This window comes from Lithobates pipiens, unplaced genomic scaffold (assembly GCF_037356315.1).
Source record: "Lithobates pipiens isolate NorthernLeopardFrog02 unplaced genomic scaffold, aLitPip1_a1.2 Scaffold_16, whole genome shotgun sequence".
NCBI lineage: Eukaryota > Metazoa > Chordata > Amphibia > Anura > Ranidae > Lithobates > Lithobates pipiens.
The window spans coordinates 216,136,267-216,163,741 of NW_027507748.1; the positions used below are offsets into that span (position 1 = coordinate 216,136,267).

The 27,475-nt window shown below is 44.9% G+C and overlaps 1 protein-coding gene across 1 annotated transcript in view; it reads right to left on the reverse strand.

Moving 5' to 3' along the window:
• Window positions 1-27,475, reverse strand: part of CD164L2 (CD164 molecule like 2) — a 75,118-nt gene that overhangs the window by 18,630 nt on the left and 29,013 nt on the right. The window contains exons 3-4 of the mRNA XM_077481025.1: window positions 20,414-20,491; window positions 15,506-15,550 (exon numbers count right to left, since the gene is read on the reverse strand). Of these exons, the coding sequence (XP_077337151.1) occupies window positions 15,506-15,550; window positions 20,414-20,491 (123 nt within the window). The remainder of the gene's footprint in view (window positions 1-15,505; window positions 15,551-20,413; window positions 20,492-27,475) is intronic.

Consider the following 27,475-nt stretch of genomic DNA (forward strand, 5'->3'; position numbering starts at 1 on the left):
ATGTGATGGATCAGAACACAATAGTCTAAGTTGGTGAAGTAAAATTAGAAAAATATATACATAAAACTAATTTTCAGAAATAAAAAAACTGATAATGTGCATATGTATTCACCCCCTTTGTTATGAAGCCCATAATAAGCTCTGGTGCAACCAATTACCTTCAGAAGTCACATAATTAGTGAAATGATGTCCATCTGTGTGCAATCTAAGTGTCAAATGACCTGTCGTTACATACACACACACACACACACGCACACACACCAGGTGCTGCAACACCTAAGCAAGAGGCACCACTAACCAAACACTGCCATGAAGACCAAGGAACGCTCCAAACAAGTAAGGGACAATGTTGAGAAGTACAAGTCAGAGCTAGGGATCATCAAAGATTTGGATATTTTTGTTATAACCTAGGAGCACCATCAAATCTATCATAACCAAATGGAAAGAACATGGCACAACAGCAAACCTATCAAGAGACGGCCGCACACCAAAACTCACAGACCAGGCAAGGGGGGCATTAATCAGAGAGGCAGCACATAGACCTAAGGTAATCCTAGAGGAGCTTCAGAGTTCCACAGCAGAGACTGGAGGATCTGTACATAGGACGACAATAAGCCGTACGCTCCATAGAGTTGGTCAGAAACCATGAATCAGACCGAGACAGAAGTACAATTAAATAACATAACCAGATCGAGTAGTCAGCCAGGCCAGAGTTCAATAACCAGATCGGGCAATCAGCCAGGCCAAAAGTCAGGGATCCAAGTAGAGCAACAGCAAGCAGGATAAGTAGCCAGAAGGGATGTCAGCAAGCCAGTCTTTAAACAGAACCGCAGGAGATGGTTTCTTGTGATGTGACCAAGGCGAAGGCAGAGGTGAAACGAGCTGGACATTTTTAAGTAGGCAGCTCATACTAGCATTATCAGGAACAGCTGGTAACTGTGGAGAGAGATGAGAGCTGGCAATTAGCTGACAGCTGAGCAGCCAGCCCAGAGAAGGAAGGGCTAAGCCAGCCCTTACAGTTGGGCTTTATGGCAGAGTGGCCAGAAAAAAGCCATTACTTTCAGCAAAAAACAAAATGGCAAGTGTTGAGTTTGCGAAAAAGGCATGTGGGAGACTCCCAAAATGTATGGTGGAAGGTGCTCTGGTCTGATAAGACTAAAATTGAACTTTTTGGCCATCAAAGGAAATGTCTGGTGCAAACCCAACACATCACATCACCTAAAGAACACCATCCCATCACAGTGAAACATGGTGGTGGCAGCATCATGCTGTGGGGATGTTTTTCAGCAGTCGGGACTGGGAAACTCGTCAGAGTTGAGGGAAAGATGGATGGTTCTAAATTCAGGGATATTCTTGAGCAAAACCTGTACCACTCTGTGTGTGATTTGAGGCTAGGACAGAGGTTCACCTTCCAGCAGGATAATGATCCCAAAGCACACTGCTAAAGCAACACTTGAGTGGTTTAAGGGAAAACATGTAAATGTGTTGGAATGGCCTAGTCAAAGGCCAGACCTTAATCCAGCAGAAAATATGTGGTCAGACTTAGAGATTGCTGTTCACAAGCGCAAAGCATCCAACCTGAAGGAGCTGGAGCAGTTTTGTAAGGAGGAATGGGCAAAAATCCCAGTGGTAAGATGTGGCAAGCTCATAGAGGACTTATCCAAAGCGTCTTGGAGCTGTGATTGCCGCAAAAGGTGGCTCTACAAAGTATTGACTTTAGGGGGGTGAATAGTTTATGCACATTGACTTTTTCTATTATTTTGTCCTATTTGTTGATTGCTTCACAATAAAAAAGAAATCTTCCAAGTTGTGGAAATGTTCTGTAAATTAAATGATGCAAATCCTCAAACAAGCCATGTTACTTCCAGGTTGTGAGGCAACAAAACACGAAAAATGCCAAGGGGGTGAATACATTTGCAAGGCACTGTATATACCCTGATCCATGAGGCTGAGCTATATATTCTGCCCTGTGATGCTGAGCTGTATACTCTGCCCTGTGGTGCTGAGCTGTATACTCTGCCCTGTGGTGCTGAGCTGTATACTCTGCCCTGTGGTGCTGAGCTGTATACTCTGCCCTGTGGTGCTGAGCTGTATACTCTGCCCTGTGGTGCTGAGCTGTATACTCTGCCCTGTGGTGCTGAGCTGTATACTCCTGACACTATGGGTGGATCTAGTGGAATACAGGTGACGGAGTGGGTGGATTCTATAAGGGGTGGGGCTTATGAGAAGTGGGATGGGCCAAAAAGGAAGGGTGTGGTCTGGTGCCCTCCATCCTAAAACGTCACCGGCCACCACTGAATATAATATTAACTACTATACTAGTAGCTCAATAACTTTACCAATCAAGTGAAAGGTACAGTTAAAGTGGTTGTAAACCCTTACAAACCACTTTGACCTACAGGTAAGCCTAGATTAAGGCTTACCTGTAGGTCCAAGAAATATCTCCTAAACCTATATGGTTTAGGAGATATATACCTGAAGACAGCCATCGCTGTCTACGGCGCATGCGCCGTAGACAGCGGCGCGCAGGCGCACTGGGTAAGCCGCAGATCGCGGCGATATGCCGCGAGTGTCGGCTCCCGTGCGCATGCGCGGGAGTGACGTCATCGCTGCTCCGGCGAATCACAGCGCCGGAGCAGCGAGACTCATGGAGACCCACCAAGAAGATGTACGCTCGGAACTACAGGGGACAACGGTGACTTCACTGGCTCCTGTGTCAGGTAAGTGACACATAATGGGCTACTATGCGATGCATAGTAGTCCATTATGCTTTACCTTTGCAGGGAATCAAAGAGGATTTGGTGTGATCGTGTGTACATAAGACAGCTTCAGTGGAATTGCGTCAGAAAAACCTTCAGAGTTTATTCCGATGGGAACAGTGTGTACAGGGCATTAGGCCAGGTTCAGCCTATTGCGATCTGTGTTAAATGCAATTTCAGCTGATATTATGTAGTATGTGTGGTTTGCGATTCTCAGTGGAAATGGTATGCGACTTTCATGCAGTTTCCCTGCTGTGCATTTTTGGGACGATTTTTTGGCTTGGATTACTACTACTATTATTACCACAACTATTACTACTCCCACTACTAGTACTACTATCCTGGAAAGAAGGAGAATAGTTCAGCAAAAAAAAAAAAAAAAAAGTACTAAAATGGCATAATAAACACGTGTACATGCATTTTTGATACATTTCCATTGATGTTTATGGGCCACAATATTGCACCAAAGTAGCAAGTAGCATAAGTCCGTTCCCATAACTTGCATCGCAGTCGTGTTGCATTAATGTGAATGGCCACCATTGAAAACAATGCTATTTCCATTGTAATGCAATTGTGTGTGACTCAAGTTGCAACTGAAAATCGCACTACTGCGAACCAAGCCTTACAGTATTAACAATATGTTAATTGGTGCCAAATATTGTTGTGTTATTATGGGTCTCAAAATCAAAGCACTACAGCACTACAGACTTCTTGTCCAGTAACTACATAAAACAAAATGTTTTATGTAGTTATGTAACCCTCCCCCGGTTCGGTTCGCACAAGAACATTCGAACGCACTGAAAATTCGTTCGAACTTTAGAACCCTATTAAAGTCTATGGTACTCGAACGTTCGAAATCAAAAGTGCTCATTTTAAAGGCTAATATGCAAGCTATGCAACAGACAACACCAGCAATAAGGGGTATCTTCAGGTGTATACTGTGCTGGAGGCACACAACACCCACTAACTCTTGCAGATGCCTGTATTAGAGAACACCAGCAATAAAGGGTAGATACAGGTGTATACTGTGCTGGAGGCACACAACACCCACTAACTCCTGCAGATGGCTGAGAAAAGAACACACTGTTCCTGCCTATCTAGCTCTTTCCCTGCATGCCAACACACTACACAAGGCCACCACGCTGGCGGCCTTATGTAGTGTGGGGTATGTACTATGTACGACGACGTAGTGCATCGTGGGTCATTCGTGACACACGAATTTGGTGCGAATGGTCTGAATTCGCTGAACAGACGAACGGCCGATGTTCGAGTCGAACCTGCGTTCAAATCGAACACCAAGCTCATCCCTATTGGTCACATAAAAAATTGATCAACTATTATCACTTTCTGAACATTGACGGTTGCATACATAATGGTAAATGCAGTCTGAAGACCTCAACTTTAGGCTGGGTTCACACTGCAGCGGTTTATGAGATCGGATGTGATTCGCACCGCACTGCAGTGCAAATCACATCCGATCTCTGTGCGATGCGAGTTCAGCCATACAGATAGTATGGCTGAATTCGCATCGCATCCGGCCCAAACTCGCAGAGGACCCTTTTTTTGGTCCGCAGCAGAATCGGATCACATGGGTGTTCACACCATGCGATCCAATTCCTGTTCGAGTTTGCAGATCGCACTGCGATATGTAAACTGATCTGGGGGTGTCATTAACGTTTCACTGACACTCCCAGCAGTTCGCATAGGGCAGTGTAAACTGCTGCCGGGAGGTATGCGATGCGGGAACCCGCAGCGGATTCGCATCGTTCCCGCATCGCTGCAATGTGAACCCAGCCTGACACAGGCTTTACTTTCTCTGCTCCCGTAAGTATAGTGTTGATGGATTTATTAAAAGCTGCATTAAACCAAAATAGCTCATAGGAGGCATGCAGTCTACTACACAGAACTATATTTTGAAACAACATTATCAGAACGGAATTCTCTAAAGTCTTTTTAAACTATGGTAATTATCTGTCTGCTGTTGTAGAAACACAGATGATTGGAATCTTGCATTTGCAGAAAGGATGCTTTAGGTGGATGCTATATGATGACAACAACATTTTCAAAGGGTATGTAGAGGAGAAAACATAAAACTTTACTAAAAGAGGAACGTCACTAATTTTTAACCATTTCCCACCCAACAACGTTATATGATGTCATCGACTTTGAGTGGGGATATCTGAATGATGCCTGCCGCTACAGGTTTTATTCAGATATCTTCATTTAGAGCCGGTGATTCCCTGAACTGTAAGAACAATCAGCCGCTTGATCGTTCTTACACACAGCGGGAGTGGAAGTTCCCTTCTGTTGCTTCTCCCGGCTCGCCCATATGATCGGCGAGAGGGAGAAAGAATCAGCCCATGGCAAAAGTTTACCATAGAGAATCCAGCGGGCCAGATGGTCCTCAGACATCTCTATGATCTTTCGGAGGCCTCTAGCTGAAAAGCCAGGATCGTTTTTTTTTTCTTTTTTTTCTTTTCAGGCTTTCCAGCCTAGAGGCGAGATATGGGGACTTATAGACCCCAGATCTCACTGTAAAGAGGACTTGTCACACACTATTCCTATTACAAGGGATGTTTACATTCCTTCTGTAGCGGTGGGCTCCTGAAGAGCACGCGCTATGCGTTCTTCAAATTTAAACTCTACCTAAACTACAGTTAGGTTTGGGTATATTTGTCTAAATTTGACTTCGGCATCAGTCTGACTGGACTGTGAGATGTTTAGCCTGGCCACAGAGGGCACCGTCTCTGGTGGCAGGAGTGGAACTATGGTCTGGTCAGGTGCTTAAATTACTCTCTCTCTGAGCCAGGTCAGTGGGAGTGGCCCTCTCGCTGTGCGGACGTCATGTGGTTTGGAGTTCCGGTCCAGTATTATGTGCTGATTACATGGTCCTGGTCCTCCTGACCAGCCCCCAGGAAGGCTATGGCCTGGGGTGTGGATCCACCTGACTTTGATGCCTCGGGGCTGGCTAGCCCAAGGCAAGGAAATTAAAGGAGGATTCTGAGGTGGTTGGGTGCCGTCTCCGGTTCGGGAGAGACCTGCACCGTGATAGAGTGATCTGACACCAGCACCGTGATAGAGAGCACTGACATTAGCAGCGTGACATACAGCAATGACACCTGCAACGTAATAGAGTGATCTGACACCAGCACCGTGATAGAGAGCACTGACATAAGCAGCGTGACATACAGCAATGACACCAGCACCGTGATAGAGATCACTGACATCAGCAGCGTGACATACAGCAATGACACCTGCACCGTGATAGAGTGATCTGACACCAGCACCGTGATAGAGAGCACTGACATCAGCAGCGTGACATACAGCAATGACACCTGCACCGTGATAGAGTGATCTGACACCAGCACCGTGATAGAAAGCACTGACATCAGCAGCCTGACATACAGCAATGACACCCGCACCGTGATAGAGTGATCTGACACCAGCACCGTGATAGAGAGCACTGACATCAGCAGCGCGACATACAGCAATGACACCAGCACCGTGATAGAGAGCACTGACATCAGCAGCGTGACATAAAGCACTGACACCAGCACCGTGATATACAGCACTGACACCAGCACCGTGATATACAGCACTGACACCTGCACCGTGATATACAGCACTGACACCTGCACCGTGATATACAGCACTGACACCTGCACCGTGATATACAGCACTGACACCTGCACCGTAAGCAGCCCCAGGAGGAAGTCAGCATAGCACAGGGATGGTGGGAGCCCCTCATAATGAGCATAGCACAGGGATGGTGGGAGCCCCTCATAATATACACAGCAGAGGTACAGCCCCAGGAGTAAGTCAGCATAGCACAGGGATGGTGGGAGCCCCTCATAATAAGCAGCCCCAGGAGGAAGTCAGCACAGCACAGGGATGGTAGGAGCCCCTCATAATGAGCATAGCACAGGGATGGTGGGAGCCCCTCATAATGAGCATAGCACAGGGATGGTGGTAGCCCCTCATAATATGCACAGCAGGAGGTACAGCCCCAGGAGGAAGTCAGCACAGCACAGGGATGGTGGGAGCCCCTCATAATAAGCAGCCCCAGGAGGATGTCAGCATAGCACAGGGATGGTGGGAGCCCCTCATAATAAGCAGCCCCAGGAGGAAGTCAGCACAGCACAGGGATGGTGGGAGCCCCTCATAATATGCACAGCAGAGGTACAGCCCCAGGAGGAAGTCAGCACAGCACAGGGATGGTGGGAGCCCCTCATAATGAGCATAGCACAGGGATGGTGGGAGCCCCTCATAATATGCACAGTAGAGGTACAGCCCCAGAAGGAAGTCAGCACAGCACAGGGATGGTGGGAGCCCCTCATAATGAGCATAGCACAGGGATGGTGGGAGCCCCTCATAATATGCACAGCAGAGGTACAGCCCCAGGAGGAAGTCAGCACAGCACAGGGATGGTCGGAGCCCCTCATAATAAGCAGCCCCAGGAGGAAGTCAGCACAGCACAGGGATGGTGGGAGCCCCTCATAATAAGCAGCCCCAGGAGGAAGTCAGCACAGGGATGGTGGGAGCCCCTCATAATAAGCAGCCCCAGGAGAAATATGACACCGCTCAACCTCTTCAAACAGGAGGGTACGGGCATATAGTATGGTGTGCTTTTTTTGTACAAGGAAGTGAGCCAAATGAAGAAAGAAGGTCTGTGTGCTCGATTAAAAAAATCGTTTATAGACATATACATGGTCTACTGGTCAGATGTGTTGAATTCCTCCGAGATCCATGCCTCATTAATTTTTAGAAATGTGAGGTAGTTAACACTGTCGTGAGCTAGGCGAGTACGCTTATCGGTCACGATCCCCCCTGCTGCGTTGAACGTCCTTTCGGACAGGACACTGGACGAGGGGCAAGCCAACAGTTCGATTGCAAATTGGGCAAGCTCTGACCAGAGGTCAAGCCTGCCCACCCAGTAGTCCAGGGGTTCATCACTCCTCAGAGCGTCCACATCGGCCATTAACCCGATGTAGTCGGACACCTGACGGTCTAGGCGTTCCCTGATGCTGGATCCAGATGACACCTGTCGATGGGTCGGCTGAAAGAATGACCTCATATCCGAAGTCACCAACACATCTTCAAACCGGCCTCTTCTTGCAGGCACTGTTGGATTGGTACCCGCAACTCCTTCTCTGGGAGTGGGAATTGCTCCTCTGCCAGCGCACACAAAAGCAGAATGCAGCATTTCTCGAAGCAAGGCCTGGAAGTGCTGCATTCTGACAGCCCTCTGTGACGGCGGTAACATTTCCGCCATTTTGTGTTTGTACCGGGGGTCTAAGTACGTTGCCACCCAGTACTGGTCCTTGACCCTTATGCTTTTTATACGGGGGTCCCTATTAAAACACTGGAGCATGAAGGCCCCCATTTGCACTAAAGTGGAAGCGGTGTGGTGGCCTGGCTCCTGCTCATCATCCAGGATAATGTCGTCCTCTTCATTCTCCTCTCCCCATCCACGCACAACAGGGATCCCAGAAAGGTTTAAAGCATGCTCTTCTTGCTCCTCCTCATCCGCCCCGGCACCATCCTCCTCTGACTCCTCTTCAGACTCCTGTTGTTGACTTGTCTCAGATAGAGTAGCCCCCCCTGGGAATTTATCCAGCATTGCGACTTCCTCATCTTCCCGCTCCTGCTCCTCCCCAGCTTGATCAATGACACAACGCAATGCACGCTCCATAAAGAAGGCATAAGGTACCATGTCACTGATGGCGCCATGGCTGCGACTGACCAGTTTGGTGATCTCCTCAAATGGGCGCAGAAGTCTGCATGCGTCGCGCATGAGCAGCCACTGGCGCGGTGAAAAAAACCCCAGCTCCCCAGAATCGGTTCTGCCGCAGAGTTCATAAAGGTAGACGTTAACTGCACGTTTCTGCTGGAGCAGCCTATCAAGCATATAGAAGGTTGAGTTCCATCACGTCGGGCAATCGCAAATAAGACGTCTGACCGGCAGATTGTGTCGCCGCTGAATGTCAGCAAGGCGAGCCATGGCCGTGTAAGATCTTCTGAAATGGGCCGAGATTTTTCTTGCCTGCCGCAAGATGTCCTGGACCCCAGGGTATTTGACAAGGAATCGCTGCACGACCAAGTTTAAGACGTGTGCCATGCGTGGCACATGCATGATTTTGCCCTGTTTCAATGCGCTAAGCAGATTGGCACCGTTGTCACACACCACTTTACCAACTGTCAAAATGAGGGGTGTTAGCCACTGATTTGCCTGTGAACGCAAAGCTGAAAGGAGTGCCGGGCCAGTGTGGCTCTTGACTTCCAGGCACAACAGACGCAGCACGGCATGGCAACGTCTCACCTGGCATGTCGAATAGGTTCCGGGGAGCTTGAGCAGCGCAGCGGAAGAGACGCTAGCAGTGGAAAAGGAGGAGTAAGCTGAGGAGGAGTGGGAGGAGGATGGAGTAGGAGCAGGAGGAGAAGAAGAGTCAGGCCTGCATGCAATCCGTGGCGGTAAAACCAAATCTACACGGGTGCCACTCGTTACATGCTTGACGGCCGTCAGAAGGTTCACCCAGTGGGCAGTAAAAGTGATATACCTTCCCTGCCCGTGTTTGCTAGACCACGTGTCTGTGGTCAGATGTATCTTGGCACCGACACTGTGTGCCAGAGATACATTCACTTGCCGCTGAACATGGCCATATAGCTCTGGGATGCCCTTCTCTGAGAAATACTTCCTTCCTGGGACCTTCCATTGTGGTGTTCCAATGGCCACAAATTTGCGAGTCCACCAGTTTATATGGCAATAGTTGGGCAAGAGGGTTATCCGGCGTCATCATTTTTTTACGCTCGAACATTAGGCCCACGGAAGCCCGCCTTTTTGCAGAAAAACGTGAGCTTGGCGTGATGGAAGGTGGAGTGGAGGACAATTGTGAGGAGAGAGGAGAAGGAGAAGTAGAAGACGAGGCTGGACGGTGAGAGCCTGCAGTGTGGCTTTGTGTGTTCCGTTGCTCCCACTCGGTGATGGCTGCTCATGTGCCTTCTTAAGGCAGTCGTCCCTAGGTGAGTGTTGGGCTTACCGCGACTAATGCGTTGACTGCAAAGAATGCAGATGGCAGCGCTATTGTCAGCAGCGGACACGTTAAAAAAAGCCCACACTGCGGAGCCATGTGCCGGTGTCCTGGGAGCGCCAGATGTGACCGTACATGGTCGATGACTCACTCCTGATACATTTGCAGTCTGCTTTGTCCCTCCTGTGCAATGTAAGTTATTCCTGCGCCCACGTGACATCACTAGACGCGTCATCATCAACGTCACCTTCCCCACCGCTATAAGTAGAGATCTCGGAGTAGGCAGCAACACCGGGGGCCAACCTCCTCCTTGGGCTGATCTGGGTACTGTCGTCAGACTGCTGAGTAGCGGTTGTTGCTACCTCCTCTTCCTGATCCAATACCAAGAGTGGCTGCGCATCAGAAATGTCCTCTTGATATGGATCGGAAAATAATTCCTGTGACTCAAGCGGAAGGTATCTGGTGGTGGTGTTGTTGGTGGTAGTGTCTTTGGGGGTGCACATAGAGAGTGAAGAAGAGGGTGCAGATCGAGAGTATGAGGAGGGTGCAGAAGAGTAAGGCTGAGCGAGCCACTCAACCAAGTCTGGTGCGTCCTTTAAAGTAATTTAACGCACCTTCTGCAACTTCCCAATTTGGCTCAAGCCTGTTGCTCCTGCCCTACCCCTACCACCCCTGCGGAAGGGCCTGCCTCTTCCTCTGCCTGTCATTTTTTAAATGACCCTGTGACAAAACTCTCAGTCCCTATACTGATAAAGGACTGCTGCAGTATAGGGCAGCAGTCAGCAGTAGTGCATCTCAACCCTATGTATTGTGGACCTATACCAGTCCTTAAGGAATAGCAGACTGTACCTCACTCAACCCTATGTACTGTAGCAACCTAGACCTTACCAGTCCTTATAAGGACCTTTGTGGAACAAGTAGGTTGTGAATGATTAGCAGACTGTACCTCAGTCCCTATACTGATAAAGGACTGCTGCAGTATAGGGCAGCAATCAGCAGTAGTGCACCTCAACCCTATGTATTGTGGACCGATACCAGTCCTTATAGAATGGCAGACTGTACCTCACTCAACCCTATGTACTGTAGTACCCTATACCTTACCAGTCCTTATAAGGACTTTTGTGGACCAAGTAGGTTGTGTGTGAGTGATTAGCAGACTGTACGTCAGTCCCTAAACCGATGAAGGACTGCTGCAGTATAGGGCAGCGGTCAGCAGTAGTGCACCTCAACCCTATGTATTGTGGACCGATACCAGTCCTTATAGAATGGCAGACTGTACATCACTCAACCTTATGTACTGTAGCACCTTAGACAGACCAAGTTACCAGTCCTTATAAGGAGCTTTGTGGAACAAGTGGGTTGTGAATGATTAGCAGACTGCAGCAGAAGGGCAGCAGTCAAGTATAATATTCTTTCTATATTTGGAAGAAAGAATATTATACGTGTACAAGCCTATTACCATACCACTGATACCAGTCCTGAAAAGAACCTTTGTGGAACTAATAGTAACAGCTACTGATTAAACTGACCCTCACTGCCTCACACACTGCTTGCTGCCTGTCCCTATATAAACTGACAAAACAGAGGCTACTGGAACAATAATTGAAATAGCACTTTTGTGGACCTGATAGTAACAGCTAATGACTAAACTGGCTGTCCCTGCAGCACACACCGTCCTGTCCCTTTCTCTAAACTGACAAAAGACACTCAGGCTGCTGCAACAATCACTAGCACAGCACTGCCTATCCTGAACTACACCTAACACCTATACCAGTCCTGAAAAGAACTTTTGTGTACCAAATAGCTAGCGATTTGGGTCACTGTAATCTTTCCCTGCTCCACACAGCAACCTCTCCCTATAGTGACAGAAGAAAGAATGTAAAATGGCCGCCGGATCGGGTGTATTTATACGTTAGGGGGAATGTCCAAGTGTCCATGTGCTGTCATGTCTCAATTGGCTGTCCTGTACCCCATGATGGATGTGTCATCATAGGTCAAAGTTCTTTTACACAGTAAACGCGGAAGTCCGCCAGGCGAATGGCGCCAATAGTCCGCCGAACGGGCGGACCGCGAACAGCCAAAATTCGCTGCGAAACGACCGCCGGGCGAACTGTTCGGCCATCACTACCAGCAGCTCCTTCGGGGGTTATGCTATACTTGTTATAGGAAGTAAAGTGATCAAAAAAAAAAAAAGTAAAAAGAAAGTGTCAAAATAGAAAAGTAAAAGTAAAATAAACAAATTTTTTTTTAAAGCTCCCCCGTCCCCACACACAGAAGCAAGCGCATATTTAGGTCGTGCCCACATATGTAAACGACAGTCAAAATACACGTGCGGTATCGTCGCGTACGTTAGAGCAAGAGCAATAATTCTAGCGCTAGACCTCCTCTATAACGCTAAACAGGTAACCTTTAAAAAAATAAAATTAAAGTGACGCCTATGGGGATTTTTTAAGTCCTGAAGTTTGGTGCCATTCCACAAGTGCGCACAATTTCAAAGCATGACATGTTAAGTATCCATTTACTCTGCGTAACATCATCTTTCACATTATGCAAACATATTTGGCTAATTTTACTGTTTTTTTTATAATGCATGAAACTGTTTTTTTTTTTTTTTAAAGCGTTCGAAAAATTACTGCACAAATACCAAGAGAGAATAAAAAGTTACAATGACCACCATTTTATTCCCTTGGGTCTCTGATAAAAAAAAAAATGTTTGGGGGTTCTGAGTAATTTTCTAGCAAAAAAAATTATAATTTTTTACATGTAGGAGCGAAGTGTCAGAATTGGCCTGGGTAGCAAGTCGTTAAAATTAGTTAGCAGCTACAAAAACTTTTGCAGCTGACATTTAAAATGTAGGTACTTACTGGTCTAGTGATTCCAGCGCTGTCTTGCCGCAGCCGATTCTTCTTAGCGTTGTGGGTGGGTCCCTGGTGCCTGCCAACTTGTATTTGGGAGCAAGCTACTTAACCACTTAAGGACCAGAAGACTTTCCCCCTTAATGACCAGGCCATTTTTTGTGATACAGCACTAAGTCAGTTTAACTGACGCGGTCGTGCAACGCTGTACCCAAACAAAATTTATGTCCTTTTTTTTTTCCACAAATATAGCTTTTATTTTGGTGGCATTTGATCACCTCTGCAGCTTTTATTTTTTGCGCTATAAACAAAAAAATTGAACAATTAAAAAAAAAAAGCTATATTTTTTACTTTTTGTTATAACAAATCTAAAAAAAAAAGAAAAAAAAAAAATAAGAAATTTCTTCCTCAGTTTTGGCCAATATATATTCTTCTACATATTTTTGGTTAAAAAAAAACGCAATACGCATATATTAATAGGTTTGCGCAAAAGTTATTCATGGGAAAGAGCCGACCTGCCGCAGTACAATGACAGCTGCTGGTCGGCAAGTACACAGCAATATTGTGTTCCTGCTAATCAGGAACACGGTTCACTGTGTTCACCTAGTGAGTCCATAACAGTTAGTAAGCAACCCCTAGGGAAACACTTAACTCTTTGATCGCCTTTGGTGTTAACCCATTTCTTATGTGTATCCTTATCACAGTAACTGCATATTTTTAGCACTGATTACTGTAGTAATGTCACTGGTTCTCAAAAAAGCGCCAGGTGTCTGATCCGTCTTCCGCAATGTCACAGTCCCGCTAAAAATCGCTGATCACTGCAATTACTAGTAAAAAACCAATCGATATAGTCTTATTGGGATTTTTTACCAAAAATATAGCAGAATACATATTGGCCTAAATTGATGAACAAATTGGATTTTTTTTATTGGATATGTATTATAGCAGAAAGTAAAAAATATTGTCAGGCTTTTTTTGTTTCTAGCGCAAAAAAATAAAAAATAAAATCACAGAGGTGATCAAATACCACCAAATAAATTAATATAAAATAAAAAGCTCTATTTGTGGGGAAAAAAAAAGGACATCAATTTTATTTGGGTACAGTGTCGCACCACCGCACAAATACAGTCAAAATAACGCAGTGCCATATCGCAAAAAATGGCCTGGTCTTTAAGGGGGTAAAACATTTCGGGGCTGAAGTGGAGCAGGTATCTGTCAGAAATGGTACCCGCTCTCTTAAAAATTTTTTTTAAAAATCTGCCGTTTTGGGAGCAGGGGTGGAGAGGAAGATAAGTGCCACTTTCATGTTATATAGTTACTTCAGGTAATAATTAGAACTTTTACAACAGGGGTGTCCAAACTGCAGCCCAAGGGCAGCATGTGGCCAAGACATCAATGGAAGCAACCCAACACAAAATCGTAAACATACTTAAACATTGATTTTTCAGGGAAATTTTTTGTACACTTAGCAAACACATGTAAGGCCCATGTGCCTTACAACAAATGCTACCTACAAATTGTAGGATAGGTATGTGAGTAAACAATGGGCACAAATAGGTTGATCTGACATCCAATATACTGTACATAATGTTTTTTATTTGACAGTTGTAATCTATATATTTGATATAAGTTGAATATCAGTGTATTATTCGTTTTGTTGTTACAGGTTTTTTATGTATATGAAGCACATCAATGCATGAATATTCTAATTGGTGTATTTACTTTTTACTTATATTTATCCTCTGTGCTTGGTATAAGTTAAATTTGAATATATATAAGTTCATGATATCCATTAACATATACAAACGGTGGATCGGCTGTATACATTGTTGATTGTACCTGAAAGGGCCCTCCTACAGCCCGATACCATTGGACTGTTAACCTGTGCATAGTCTGTTTCTGATTGCAGTCTCCGCCCCCTCTTAGGCGGACCTACTCCAGAAACTTTATAAATTTGTTAGCAATGTGGTGGGTTCCATCATGCCCCTGTTGAAGACACTCAATGTCGAAACGCGTCGGGCTCGCTTTTGGCACCCCACATTGCTTTTATTCTATTTTATTTTGTTCACCTGTGATCACTAGTCATAATTTTTATCCTATTATATGACTTTTAATAAAACCTGATGGTTAATATTTTTTGACCCGCACCATGTGGAGCTTTCTTTTTTCTTTTTTGTTCTAATTTCTACAAATCCTTTACTCCTCGTTTGGAGTTGTAATTCCAATTGAGTTACATCTGAACTGGACTACCTGACGAACACTCCGGAGAACCCCCTGTGAGACGCCCCCCAGGGTCTACAGTCGTTTGGAGTCTTCTCTACATCTGGTCATACCACCATAAACCTATCTTCTGGTCCTAGGTCTGGACCCCAAGCGCTCCTGACTCAACCATCGTAAGATCGTGTGAGTCCATCACATTCGGTAAGAGTATTCTACCCACCTCTTTTCTGATATCTTCAGACAAGCTGACATATTGGGCTATACCCGACTTCTGAAGAAGTTCTTATCACACCCTTTGTGCACCAGTCACACTATAGAGGACTTTATTATCATCTGCAATTGTCTATGGACTTTTCCCATGTGATCATTGATTCTCTTATGTGATTACCGATAAGTTTGATTTCCTGTGATCACATTCGGTTTTCTTCTCATGGGATTACCTTTTCACTTAATAGAAGCGCTACACTACTTATTGTTTTGAATTGTTTGACTTTGTTTGTTTTTCTGATTAGCGCGGTGTTTTCCCCCCTTTTTTTGCAAATTGTAGGATATGCCTAAATAAAATGATATATAGATAGATAGATAGATAGATAGATATACACACACGCACAGTTTTTAATGAGACATTATTATTACTACTCACCTTCAGGAAGTATTTCTTCTGGCTCAGCTGACCTGCTCTCGGGGACTAAACAGAACAAGACAAACATCATTACTATATCATTATATTTCAAATTTTGCTTATACTGCTTCCCTGTATAGTTCCAAATCTCTCAATCACAAAATGATAAATATTGAGTACAGGTATATAGGGACATTCTAAATGTGGTACAACTAGGCTATCTACTAGTAATGTACAAAACGACTTCCAAAGCAAATAAATTAATGAAAGATTGCCATGTATTTAAAAAGAAAACCTGTATTCATTCTCTTCTTATAATTACATGATTATAATTCTCTTGTGATTATTGCTAGCGGTCGCTATAGCCGCTAACGATAACCACTGTCTTCTCCCGGTGAGGACGACATCCTCGGCCACCTAGTTGCAGGAAAGAAATTTGCTCTGTGTATCGCTCTGTGCCGGTTTAAAGTATAACTAAACATTTAAATAGTGAAGAAATAAAACACCTGTGAGGTTTTATTGCTGTCTGAGTCTCCTTAATGCCACGTACACACGATCAAACAATCGGGTGGAAAAGTCCGGCAAACTCAAGTCCGCCGGACAATCCCCCCCCCGTGTGTAGCCTCCGGCAGACTTTTTTTACCCGAAAGTACGGCGGACTTAGAAAGTATTTTTGCACTCCAATCTTCCCGCCGGACTTGCATTTCGGCGGACAATCCGGCCGTTGGTATGCCAGTCCACCGTACTTTTGAAATGAGCGGACTTTTCCAGCGCGGAGAAAAGTCCGCTCATTTTGAGCGCGTCTCCAGGTAGGCGGGGCCCGCGAAGGAGACGTCGCTGGCCCCGCCATGTGGTATGGACTTAAAGGGGAACCCCAACGGCGAAAAAAATCGGCGTGGGGGTCCCCCCCAGGCCCACATCAGACCCTTGTCTGAGCATGCTACCCAGCCGGCCAGGAAAGGGGGGACGAGTGAGCGCCCCCCCTCCTGAGCCGTACCAGGCTGCGTGCCCTCAACATGGGGGGGTGCCTTGGGGAAGGAGGGGCCGCGTGGCCCCCCCACCCCAAAGCACCTTGTCCCCATGTTGATGAGGACAAGGGCCTCTTCCTGACAACCCTGGCCGTTGGTTGACAGGGTCTGCGGGCGGGGGGCTTATCGGAATCCGGGAGCCCCCTTTAATAAGGGGGCCCCCGGATACCGGGCCCCCCACCCTATGTGAATGAGTATGGGGTACAATGAACCCCTACCCATTCACCTGTAAAAAAAAGTAAAAAAAACACAACACACAAGGGTTAAAATAGTTTATTGCACAGCTCCGGGGGTCTTCCGTCTTCAGGGGTCCTCTCGCCGGACTCCTCCGCTATCTTCTTCTAGCTTTTTTACTAGCGGAGGAGCCCGGCCTTCTTCCTCGCCGCCGCCCTCTTCTTCTGACTTTGGGGGTCTTGTCCCCCTCTTCGATTCTTCTTCGGTCTTCTGTCGCCGCTGTTGCCGCCTTCTGTTCTTATCTTCTTCTCTTCAGATGTAGCATCCTCTGGGACTGTGACACCATAATGGGCGGGGACATCATCCGGCGATGTCCCTATATAAGTCGCCGCGCGTCGCGCCCGTGCCACTGTGAGCAGAGGATGCGACGAGGCAACATCTGAAGAGAAGAAGATAAGAACAGAAGAACAGAAGAACAGAAGGCGGCAACAGCGGCGACAGAAGACCGAAGAAGAATCGAAGAGGGGGACAAGACCCCCGAAGAGGGGGACAAGACCCCCGAAGTCGGAAGAAGAGGGCGGCGGCGAGGAAGAAAGCCGGGCTCCTCCGCTAGTAAAAGAGCTAGAAGAAGATAGCGGAGGAGTCCGGTGAGAAGACCCCCGAAGAAGAAAGACCCCTGGAGCTGTGCAATAAACTATTTTAACCCTTGTGTGTTGTGTTTTGTTTTACTTTTTTTTTTTACAGGTGAATGTGTAGGGGTACATTGTACCCCATACTCATTCACATAGGGTGGGGGGCATGGCCCCCCTTCCCCAAGGCACCCCCCCCCCCATGTTGAGGGCACGCGGCCTGGTACGGCTCAGGAGGGGGGGGGGCGCTCGCTCGTCCCCCCCCTTTCCTGGCCGGCCGGGTAGAGTGCTCGGACAAGGGTCTGATGTGGACCTGGGGGGACCCCCACGCCGATTTTTTTCGGTGTTGGGGTTCCCCATTAAGTCCATACCAGGTGGCGGGGCCAGCGACGTCTCCTTCGCGGGCCCCGCCTACCTGGAGACGCGCTCAAAATGAGCGGACTTTCCTCTGTGTGTGTGGGCGAGTCCGTTCATTTCAGAAGTACGGCGGATAGTCCGGCGGACTTAGTACGCCGTATTAGTCCACTGAAAAAGTGCCGTGTGTGGGCAAGTAGCCCATTCGGAAAGTCCGGCGGACAGTCCGGTCCGCCGGATAGTCGGCTACGTGTGTACGCGGCATTAGGGAGATTCGCCCTCACCCTTTAATTGATCACCAGTGTTAATGGAAATTAAATGAGGATAAATCCAAAATTTTGAGTTGCCACCAGATCAGGAATACGTTCTCAATATATTCAATTAACTTCACAATTGTAATCTGTGTACGGAAATACTATAAATAAAACAATATTATATAATGGGAAATAGATCATACATTTGTGTTATTTTGACCAAGCATCTATTGATGGCTTCCCCTTGATGGTTACCTCTCTGTCCCCTCTGACCAATACAGTACATCTGTTGTGGATTACAGCATCTTTAGAGCTGGTTCACACAGGGGCGACTCGTCAGGCGACTTAGCCGCCTGACAAGTCGCGTCCCGCTCTGTGCAATGGAACCGTTCTAATCGGAGCGACTCAAGTCTTTTGGGGCGACTTGCATTGACTTCTATACAGAAGTAGTTTTGCAAGTCTCCGCAGTGGTCGCGTCCAGGTTGCCTGAGGCAGTCGCGCTGTAAGTCATGCTGCCTCAGTGTGAACCGGACCTTAGTCTATATAAACCTGTCACGTTGTTTTCTTTCTCTGACCAGCTTTCTCTCCTTGTTTATAAAATATTTGAAAGACGGATCCTGAAAAGCCCTCAACTTGGGTGAAACACGTCAATCCATACACTTCCTGGGATTCCCCAAATGGAATCTATGTACTGTATGTGAACATGTAAAACATGATATGCTCTTCAGAGGATTTGTACCTTTATCATTTTTAAAGTTTTATATAAATAAAATGTATCGATTTTAGATTATTTTATTTTTTTGTTTGAATAATTATCATTATCTGGACACTTTGAAAATCCCCATTTCTCATGAATCCCTTTGTTTTAGGAGATTCACGGGAAACATTTCCCCTTACAATATGCATATATAGGGGATTGTGCACACTGCCAGCATCCTATTCCACTCCATTTGTCACAAAAAGCAACATTTATTGAGCCAGTCTCTCCTGCAAGCAAATAAAAATGGCTGTTGCCCTGTCTTTGTTAGCTCCTGACTTTTCTCATTCAAGTGAATAAAGGGTTGCATATAAGATAAAAACATACTGTTTAATTAACACAAACTAGAGTATGTCTATAAGAGGCATCATCCTGCTTCACACTTTGAGTAAATGAACATTGTCAACGTGTGTCAAAATCTCCCTATCCTCTGAAGTCTGATCCGCATTCAGAAAACCTGATAGTGTGAAAACACTTAGCAAAAGGAAGGTCAAGGTCAGCGAGATCCAAAAAGCGCAGAAGAGAAAATCAGAGCAACAGGGCTAGCTAGTAAGAAATCATTCCAAGCTAAACTGCTTGACTTCTAACCACGCTTCTGATGGCTGACAACAGTGCAGATGACTGCATGGTTGGATATACATACAGATGAATTGGGCTTTCCCTTTTGGTAATGCCTGAATGTATGTCACTAGGAGGTGGAGATACTAGATTGCTCCTTAATTTTACATTACAATTTAATTTATTTTTCTATAAATTATTACTAGGTAATATTTTGAAATGGTCATTTTATCTGCCTTGTTCTTTAAAACTATTTAAATGACTATCATCATTTATTTTAAAACTCTTTATACTTGGAAGAATTGCCGTATAATGGAAATATTTTTTACTTTTAACCCCATTATCTGTGAATAGCTCCGTCTTCAGTCTCTTTTTTTTTTTTGCCTTTGATATTTTGAAATTGCTTCCAACCAAAATGCATGTTATATCTAAAAATTTGCATAATCCTGACACAGATTTGTATGAAACTTTTTAACATGGGAACTGTGCACAAAGAAAATAAAAGCCTTCAAGCCTCAATCTTCCAACCCGCTTTAAAAGGACCTTTGCAATAAATGTCACGAAGATTGTATAACTGTCTCTGTAGTTAATTCAGTGCGAAGTAGGGGGTTTGTCTTTTTATACTACAAAACATTTCAAAACAAAATGTTAAATATACTGTATTTATTGGCGTATAACACTCACGTTTTCACCATGAAAATCGGGTGCAAATAGCTTGTGCGCGTTATACGCCAATACAAAAATTTAAGTTTTTCCCTGAAACTTCCCTCTTCAAATGAATGTGCGTGTTATACACCTGTGCGTGTTATACGCCGATAAATACGACTACAGTAAATGTGAATATTGTATTTATATTTAATAATTATTATTAACTATTTAAAGCCTCTATTTCATAAAATCTGAATAAAAATAAATAAACACCATGGGATGGCTCCATATTAATCTCTACTTCTATGCACCTTATAGAACTTCACAATTGCCATCAAACAGAAGATAGTGATGTAGAAACTTGACTGATAAATGCATAGTTTTACTTTTATATATAAAATACAGTGCACACCAATAATATAACATGGGTTTGGTGAAGTGAAATGATTCATGCTGGAAAATCTTGAGTGAATTAATAAAATATCATTGCGGTTATCACCCGCGTGTCTTTGAGAGTGAGAACTTACCTGCACACATGCTGCTATTATTTGTCACTGTACACGATTCATACATCTGTTCCTTGATAGAGCCACAAGTGCTGTTTTCTAGAGAAAGAAGAATGACTGTTCAAAAAGTATAGAATATTAAATACAACAGGTCACCTACTCTGGACCACCTTCTTCAGTCCTTGTAGGATGATAAAACCATTACAGCAAACTTTTAACATAGAAACTATTAAAATGTAGACCATGAGGGGTTGTGTTAGGACCAGAACACCCACTATCCAGGTGCCCTAAGATAGAAATGTTATGTATCCAATTAGTTTTGAATGCAGTAAACTGGGTTCCCCAGCGCAACTAACTTTGCACCTGTGACTGTGACAAATGATGATAATAACATCATGGAACTAAGCAGTCACACAGCAGCCCCAACTAGACTGTGTCTGTGAAGGGAAATGGATGCAAGTCTTAAAGTGGTTGTATAGTGTTTTTTTTACTTTTACCTACAGGTAAGCCTATCTGTAGGTAAAAAAAAAAAAAAAAAAATTATATGCGCACAGGGGATTTTACGGCTGAAAGCCCGGCAGACGCTAGACTTTGCCGGAAAGAAATCTCCTGCGTGCATGCACGGGCGTGACGATATCATGGCTCCGGCCACTCCCAGAAGACACGCCGAGGGAACATGTCAGCTCCCTCGGCGTGGATTGGGCGAGATGTCGGGGGCGCCTTCTAAGGTAAGCATTTCATAATGAGCTAGTATGCGGTGCATACTAGCTCGTTATGCCTTTTCCCTTGCAGGTCTAAAAAAAATAAAACATAAATAAAAAAAAATAAAAAATAAAAAGTCAGCGGCTTTACTCCTGCTAGGACCGCCTCATGTACATATACGTCAGTATTTTGAAGAGGGATATCTCGGTAACGGCAGCAGCAGCTGCCACAACCGAGATATCTCTCTTTACACGAGGCGTTCCTATGTGCGATGACGGTGGTCTCTGCGGGTTCACTGTCATCGGTGGTGGGAGAAGTGCAACCCCCCTCCCGCCGCTCTCCTGCGCCCTCCGCCGCTTACCGGAGCCATCGGTAGCGGCGGAGGCAATCGGGTCCTTTCATCTGCTGGGTATGGAGACAAGTGAGGCTAAGATGGCCCCCACTCGTCTCTATACCATAGGAGGGCGGAAGTGACGTCAAAATGTCACTTCAGCCCATACCTCTTAAAAAGGTAAATTTTTTTCAATGTCATTTTTTCAAATGACTTTTTTTTTTTTTCGCATTTAAGTCCAAATATGAGATCTGAGGACTTTTTTGACCCCAGATCTCATATTTAAGAGGACCTGTCATGCTTTTTTCTATTACAAGGGATGTTTAAATTCCTTGTAATAGGAATAAAAGTGATCCATTTTTTTTTTTTAAAGTGTAAAAATAAATAAAATCAAGTAAAATAAATAAGAAAACATTTTTTTTTACAACACCCCGTCCCGACGAGCTCGTGCACAGAAGCGAACGCATATGTGAGTAGCGCCCGCATATGAAAACGGCAGTCAAACCACATGTGTGAGGTATCGCCACGATCGGTAATTCTAGCCCTAGACTTCCTCTGTAACACAAAACATACAACCTGTAGAATTTTTTAAATGTCGCTTATGGAGATTTTTGAGGGTAAAAGTTTGACGCCATTCCACGAGCGTGTGCAATTTTGAAGCATGACATGTTGGGTATCAATTTACTCTATTGTAACATTATCTTTCACAATATAAAAAAAGTGCGCTTGTAAGACCGCTGCACAAATACGGTGTCAAAAAAAGTATTGCAATGACTGCCATTTTATTTTCTAGGGTCTTAGAAAAAAAAAAAAAAAAAAAAATATATATATATATATATATATATATATATATATATATATATATATATATATATATATATATATATATATAATGTTTGGGGGTTCTAAGTAATTTTCTAGCAAAAAAAAACTGTTTTAAACATGTAAACACCAAATCTGAAAAAGAGGCCTGGTCCTTAAGTGGTTAATGCAAAAAATGTGTCTAGCACTGGCAACAGCCACCATTTTATTTTCCATTCCGCTTTTAGAAAATATATAAATGTTTGGGGGTTCCAAGTAATTTTCTAGCAACAAAATGCTGATTTTACCAATTATTTCCAAGTGAATTCCAATGCTCTCAGCTTGTTAATATGAACATCAGAAAAGGCAAAATAAAGATTGTGAACGATGCTACATGTTTTCTGGACTTGCCTGAAGTTGGAAAACAGTTCACAAGGTCACCCAGGGATTCACTGAGTGGGAAATACCACTAGACCCAGCGTTTTTCTTACTACATGCATTGAACATACCGGCTAAAGCCTACAAGAAATCTAGCATAAGACACCTACTTAATGCTGCTAAATCATGTATCCCTCTCTTTTGGAAACAACAACACCCTCCAGCAACATCGACATGGTTAGAGAAAGTAGAAGATATTAATAAAATGGAGGATTTAATTCTTACAGCGCAAGATAAACAGGAGACATGAAAAAACTTGGAGACCTTGGAATCTATATAAGTTCTCAGACAAAGGAAAGGCCCTCTTTGGGTCATAAACGCCCAAATATGATCCCATATCATGCCGCACCCCCCCCTTTCTTCATTCCGGTCCCTTAGGCCAGGTGCTGCTTCTTAACTCCTTCTCTCACAGCTTTTAAAATAACGAGTAAAATGGAAAAAGGTAGATTTGTGTCCTGATCCTAGGTCACCCAAGTTGATCAACTGAATGTTACTCAAATACGAGAAATCAAGAATTGTACCAACTGTAAATTCTATATACTAACTGTTGAATCAAGTTGTAAAACACCCATACTTTGACACACTACGGTTTTGAATTAAATACGGATTATCTGTTATCTCTCCATTACCTGGGTTCCACCCCTTTGTGGCGTTTAATAAAAATTATATAAAAAAAAATAAAAAATAAAGACTGTGAGCTTAACCTGGCTGAACCAATGCTATTGCCTCCACCCTGGCAGATTCTGTAGACAAAGCCATTGATTTGCCCCTAGCCGCCTCAATGGATTATGCACACTAAAGTGGCTTTATTATAGCAGAGAGCAGATAGCGGTACTACACAGTATTACTCCAAACTGTGGCCTGCATGTTAAGCTGGATTCACACCTATGCATTTTTAGTGCATTTTGCATGTTGCAGATTTGCACTACAGAACGTGTTCCATAGGAAACCATGTTAACTGGACTGTAGTGCAAATCTGCAAAATGCAAAAAGCACAGGTGTGAATCCAGCCATACACCCCATTCATAAGATTCAGGATGGCATGTGCAGGTTGTAGCAGAGAGAGCTTCATGACTGGAGAGATCAGTCACATGAATTTGCAAGTCTGTCCTGTCATTACTATTCACCCCCCATGTTGTACTTCATTTTTTTTTTTTATTGCCTTTCAGAGTCCCGATCACTCTACTTCATAAATGCACAGATTTTTGGCTGAATCTGCAGTATGGCCATATTAAGGCCACACCGCTGCTTTATGAATGGAGCCCTAAGTAAACAGGTAAAAGGTAGGCTGCCAGGTGTAGCAAGTTTCTAGAAGAAAGAAAGTGACTGCACACTGGAACAAGAAGATGGCTTGACAGAAATCTTTATTGTCGCATGCCAGACAGATGATACAGGACCAAGGTTAACGCTTCACACGGATATACCGTGCTTGTCACAACAGGTTTCGCAAGTAACTGAAGCTAGATTTACTATGTTAACCCTACAATTACTTCTAGTAAGCCCCTCCCCCAAAAGACACACACACATTATATATATATATATATATATATATATATATATATATATACACAGACATTATATATAGCGCCGGGTTCTGGAAGAGCACGCGCTATGTTTTGTAAATTTAGTTTTTTCCTAAGACCATGGTTGGGTTTTAGGGTTAATTTCAGTAAATGATGGTTTTGGCATCAGTTTGGCTGGACTGTACTATGTTCTGCCTGGTCATAGGTGTAGGTGACACCTTTGACAGGCATTGGAACGCAGTCTGGTTGGACGCACTGGTTACTGATCTTTCTCTCAAAGCCAATCTGCGGGTGCGTTGTCTCACTGTGTATTCCGGGAGAGGCTACTTAAGGTGCTTCCGGTCTAGAAGTATGTGCCGCCTCCTTGGTCCTGGTCCTCCTGACCAGCCCCCAGAGGCCCTCATGGCCTGGGGAGCGGATCCATCCGTTTCCGAGTCTCGGGGCTGGCTAGCCCGAGGCACAGTAACTGGAAGGAGGGTTTTGAGGTGGTCTCAGGTTTAGAGAGGCCCAGCAACTGAAAACGCAACCAGGGCAGGACTCTTCAGAAGAGGGCCATGCACGAGACTGGCTGCTCGGTAAGTGCCTGGAAGCCAAGCTGAAAGGACACCAATTGAATCCACATTCTTACCACATCACCGGACCGGCTGCAAGATACTGGTACCGTAAGAGTTCCTAATTTCATCCTTTAGTTACAACTAAGTTCTGTGAGAGACTTTCTGATTTGTTCTAAAGTTCTACAACCAAGTCTGTGGCAGAGACTTTGCTAAGCTTAAATCACCTGTTGGCTGCTAAATTCATTAAAAGGGGATTTATCCGATAGCTGAAATATCCAGTTGTGAATGGCTATTCCCTGGATCACCTAGAGAGAGAGCAACCTCGGGAAATCCCTAAACGAGCATGAGGTGGAAAAGGTAACGGTAAGCCCAAACAAAACCAGACGCTCCTTCAGGGGTCAGTGGTACATACATATATAAATATAATATAATATAACACAGGACGCCGTGAATGGGTCCTGGAAGGACATTATATTTTCCCTCTGTTTGGGCTATGGTCCATTTAAGGGAACAAAAAGGGTTAACTCACCTGTCAAAGTGGGTTCAAAAAAAAAAAAAAAGACAGGAAGTTGTAGGTGGGGGTGGAGGAGAATGTGGATGGTGAATTGGTGTACAGCGGTGAAAGTGCACGACAATGTCCTGCCTGTAAACCTGCTAGCAGTAAAAGTTACCTGCAATAAAAATTAAGGACTGTTTAACTGCGATGGCAGTTCTGAGCTCTGCAAGTCAGTGAGGCTGATATTTCTTTCTGTTGTTTTTGCTACTGTGAAGCCCCGGAAGATTTTACCCCTTTCCTGACCAGAGCACTTTCTGCGATTCGGCACTGCGTTGCTTTATCTGACAATTGCGTGGTCATACGACGTGGCTCCCAAACAAAATTGCTGTCCTTTTTTTTCCCCCCACAAATAGATCTTTCTTTTGCTGGTATTTGATCACCCCTGCGTTTTTTATTTTTTGCGCTATAAACAAAAAAAGAGCGACAATTTAAAAGAAAAAAAAAGCATTATTTTTTACATTTTGCTATAATAAATATCCCCCAAAAATTATATTTAAAAAAAACTTTTTTTTCTCAGTTTAGACCGATACGTATTCTTCTACATTTATTTATTTTTTTACCAAAAATAAGAAATCGCAATTAGCGTTTATTGATTGGTTTTCGCAAAAGTTATAGCGTTTACAAAATAGAGGATAGTTCTATGATCTGTGATTCTTATTGTGACTGCGACATTATGGAGGACACATCGGACATTTTTGACACATTTTTGAGACCATTGTCATTTATATAGCAATCAGTGCTATACAAATGCACTGATTCCTGTGTAAATGACACTGGCAGTGAAGGCGTTAACCACTAGGGGGCAGGGTAAGGGTTAAGTGTGTCCTGGGGCGCGTTTCTAACTGTGGGGACGTGGCTACATGTGACACGTCACTGATCTCTGCTCCCAATCACAGTCACTAGGCAGAATGGGGAGATGCTTGTTTACATTAGCATCTCCCTGTTCTTCCTCCCTGTGAGACGATTGCGGGTATCCACACGGCAATCGAGTTCGTGGGACCCACGATCTGACTGACGGAGGTCCCAGGCGGTAGCGCACATGTGATGGCACAAATTTAAAGGGAAGTACCTGTACGCCCATTTGCCTGTCTGCGCCATTATGCCAATGTACATCGGCGTGTGCCGGTCAAGAACCGGGTAAAAAACCTCCTTTTGATTGAAAAGCCTATGTCCTGTGATCTAGCTGGTTGTTCCCCAAACTTTACAACTGGTGCAGTAACGAGGGCAGGACAGAATAACAGGCATAAAAAAAAAAGTTACTGCCTTACAAGAAGTAGTGCAGCAGCCTTCTGGTCTTAGGAAAAAACTAAAATATTTACAAAAATGTGAGAGGTGTAGTCCGGGCCGCTATCAGGCGGGTACAGGCATTACACCTGTAAGGGGCCCGCATGTCCCCAGGGGCCCAGCCGTAGCTCACCCCCCCCCCCCCCCAGACAATCAGCGTGTTGCCAGTGAGAGGAGGAGCTTCTTAGCTGGCAGCTGAAGAGAAAAGGAAACACACATTTTCGCCAACAACACCCCAAACCCCCCCCTCCCCCGGTTATCGGCTGGCTGCTGGAGAGAGGAGGAGGAAAGAAGGAAAGAAAGCATGAAGAGATTTCTTTCACCACGGCCAATGCCCTCTGCTTATCCATCCCCGCGGAGGCAGAACCTAATGGCTGCTGCAGAATTTGCTGGGACTGTGATTGGGCAGGACAGGGCCAGGGGGAGTGGCCAGCTCATCGACAGTACACATGGACACAGACACTAACAACAGATCGCAGAGTGCAGCATGGAGAGTAAGTCGCAAATATTTAATGTGTGCTGCTGACTACTGTGCCCCCTGTACATTTTAGTGGGGCTTTATATATCTCCTTCTTGGATGGGACACCCTTAGACCCCTTTCACACTGCCGCCACCGGCGACAGCGGTAAAGCGGCGCTATTTGGCCACTAGAGGGGGAGTTTTAATCCCCCGCTAGCAGCCAAAAAGGGGTTAAATCCGCCCGCAAAATGCAGACGGAGCGGCATTTTGCCGGTGTTATCGCAGCACTGCCCCTCAGTGTGAAAGGGGTCTTAGGCTGGTTAGCTGCCTCTGATTTGCATTGTGAAAATGGATGACTCTGGGTGCAAATGAGTTACATTTTGGAGAGCCCGCTGCCCGCCTCTTCACTCTAACTCTCATCCCCAGCCACAGTCA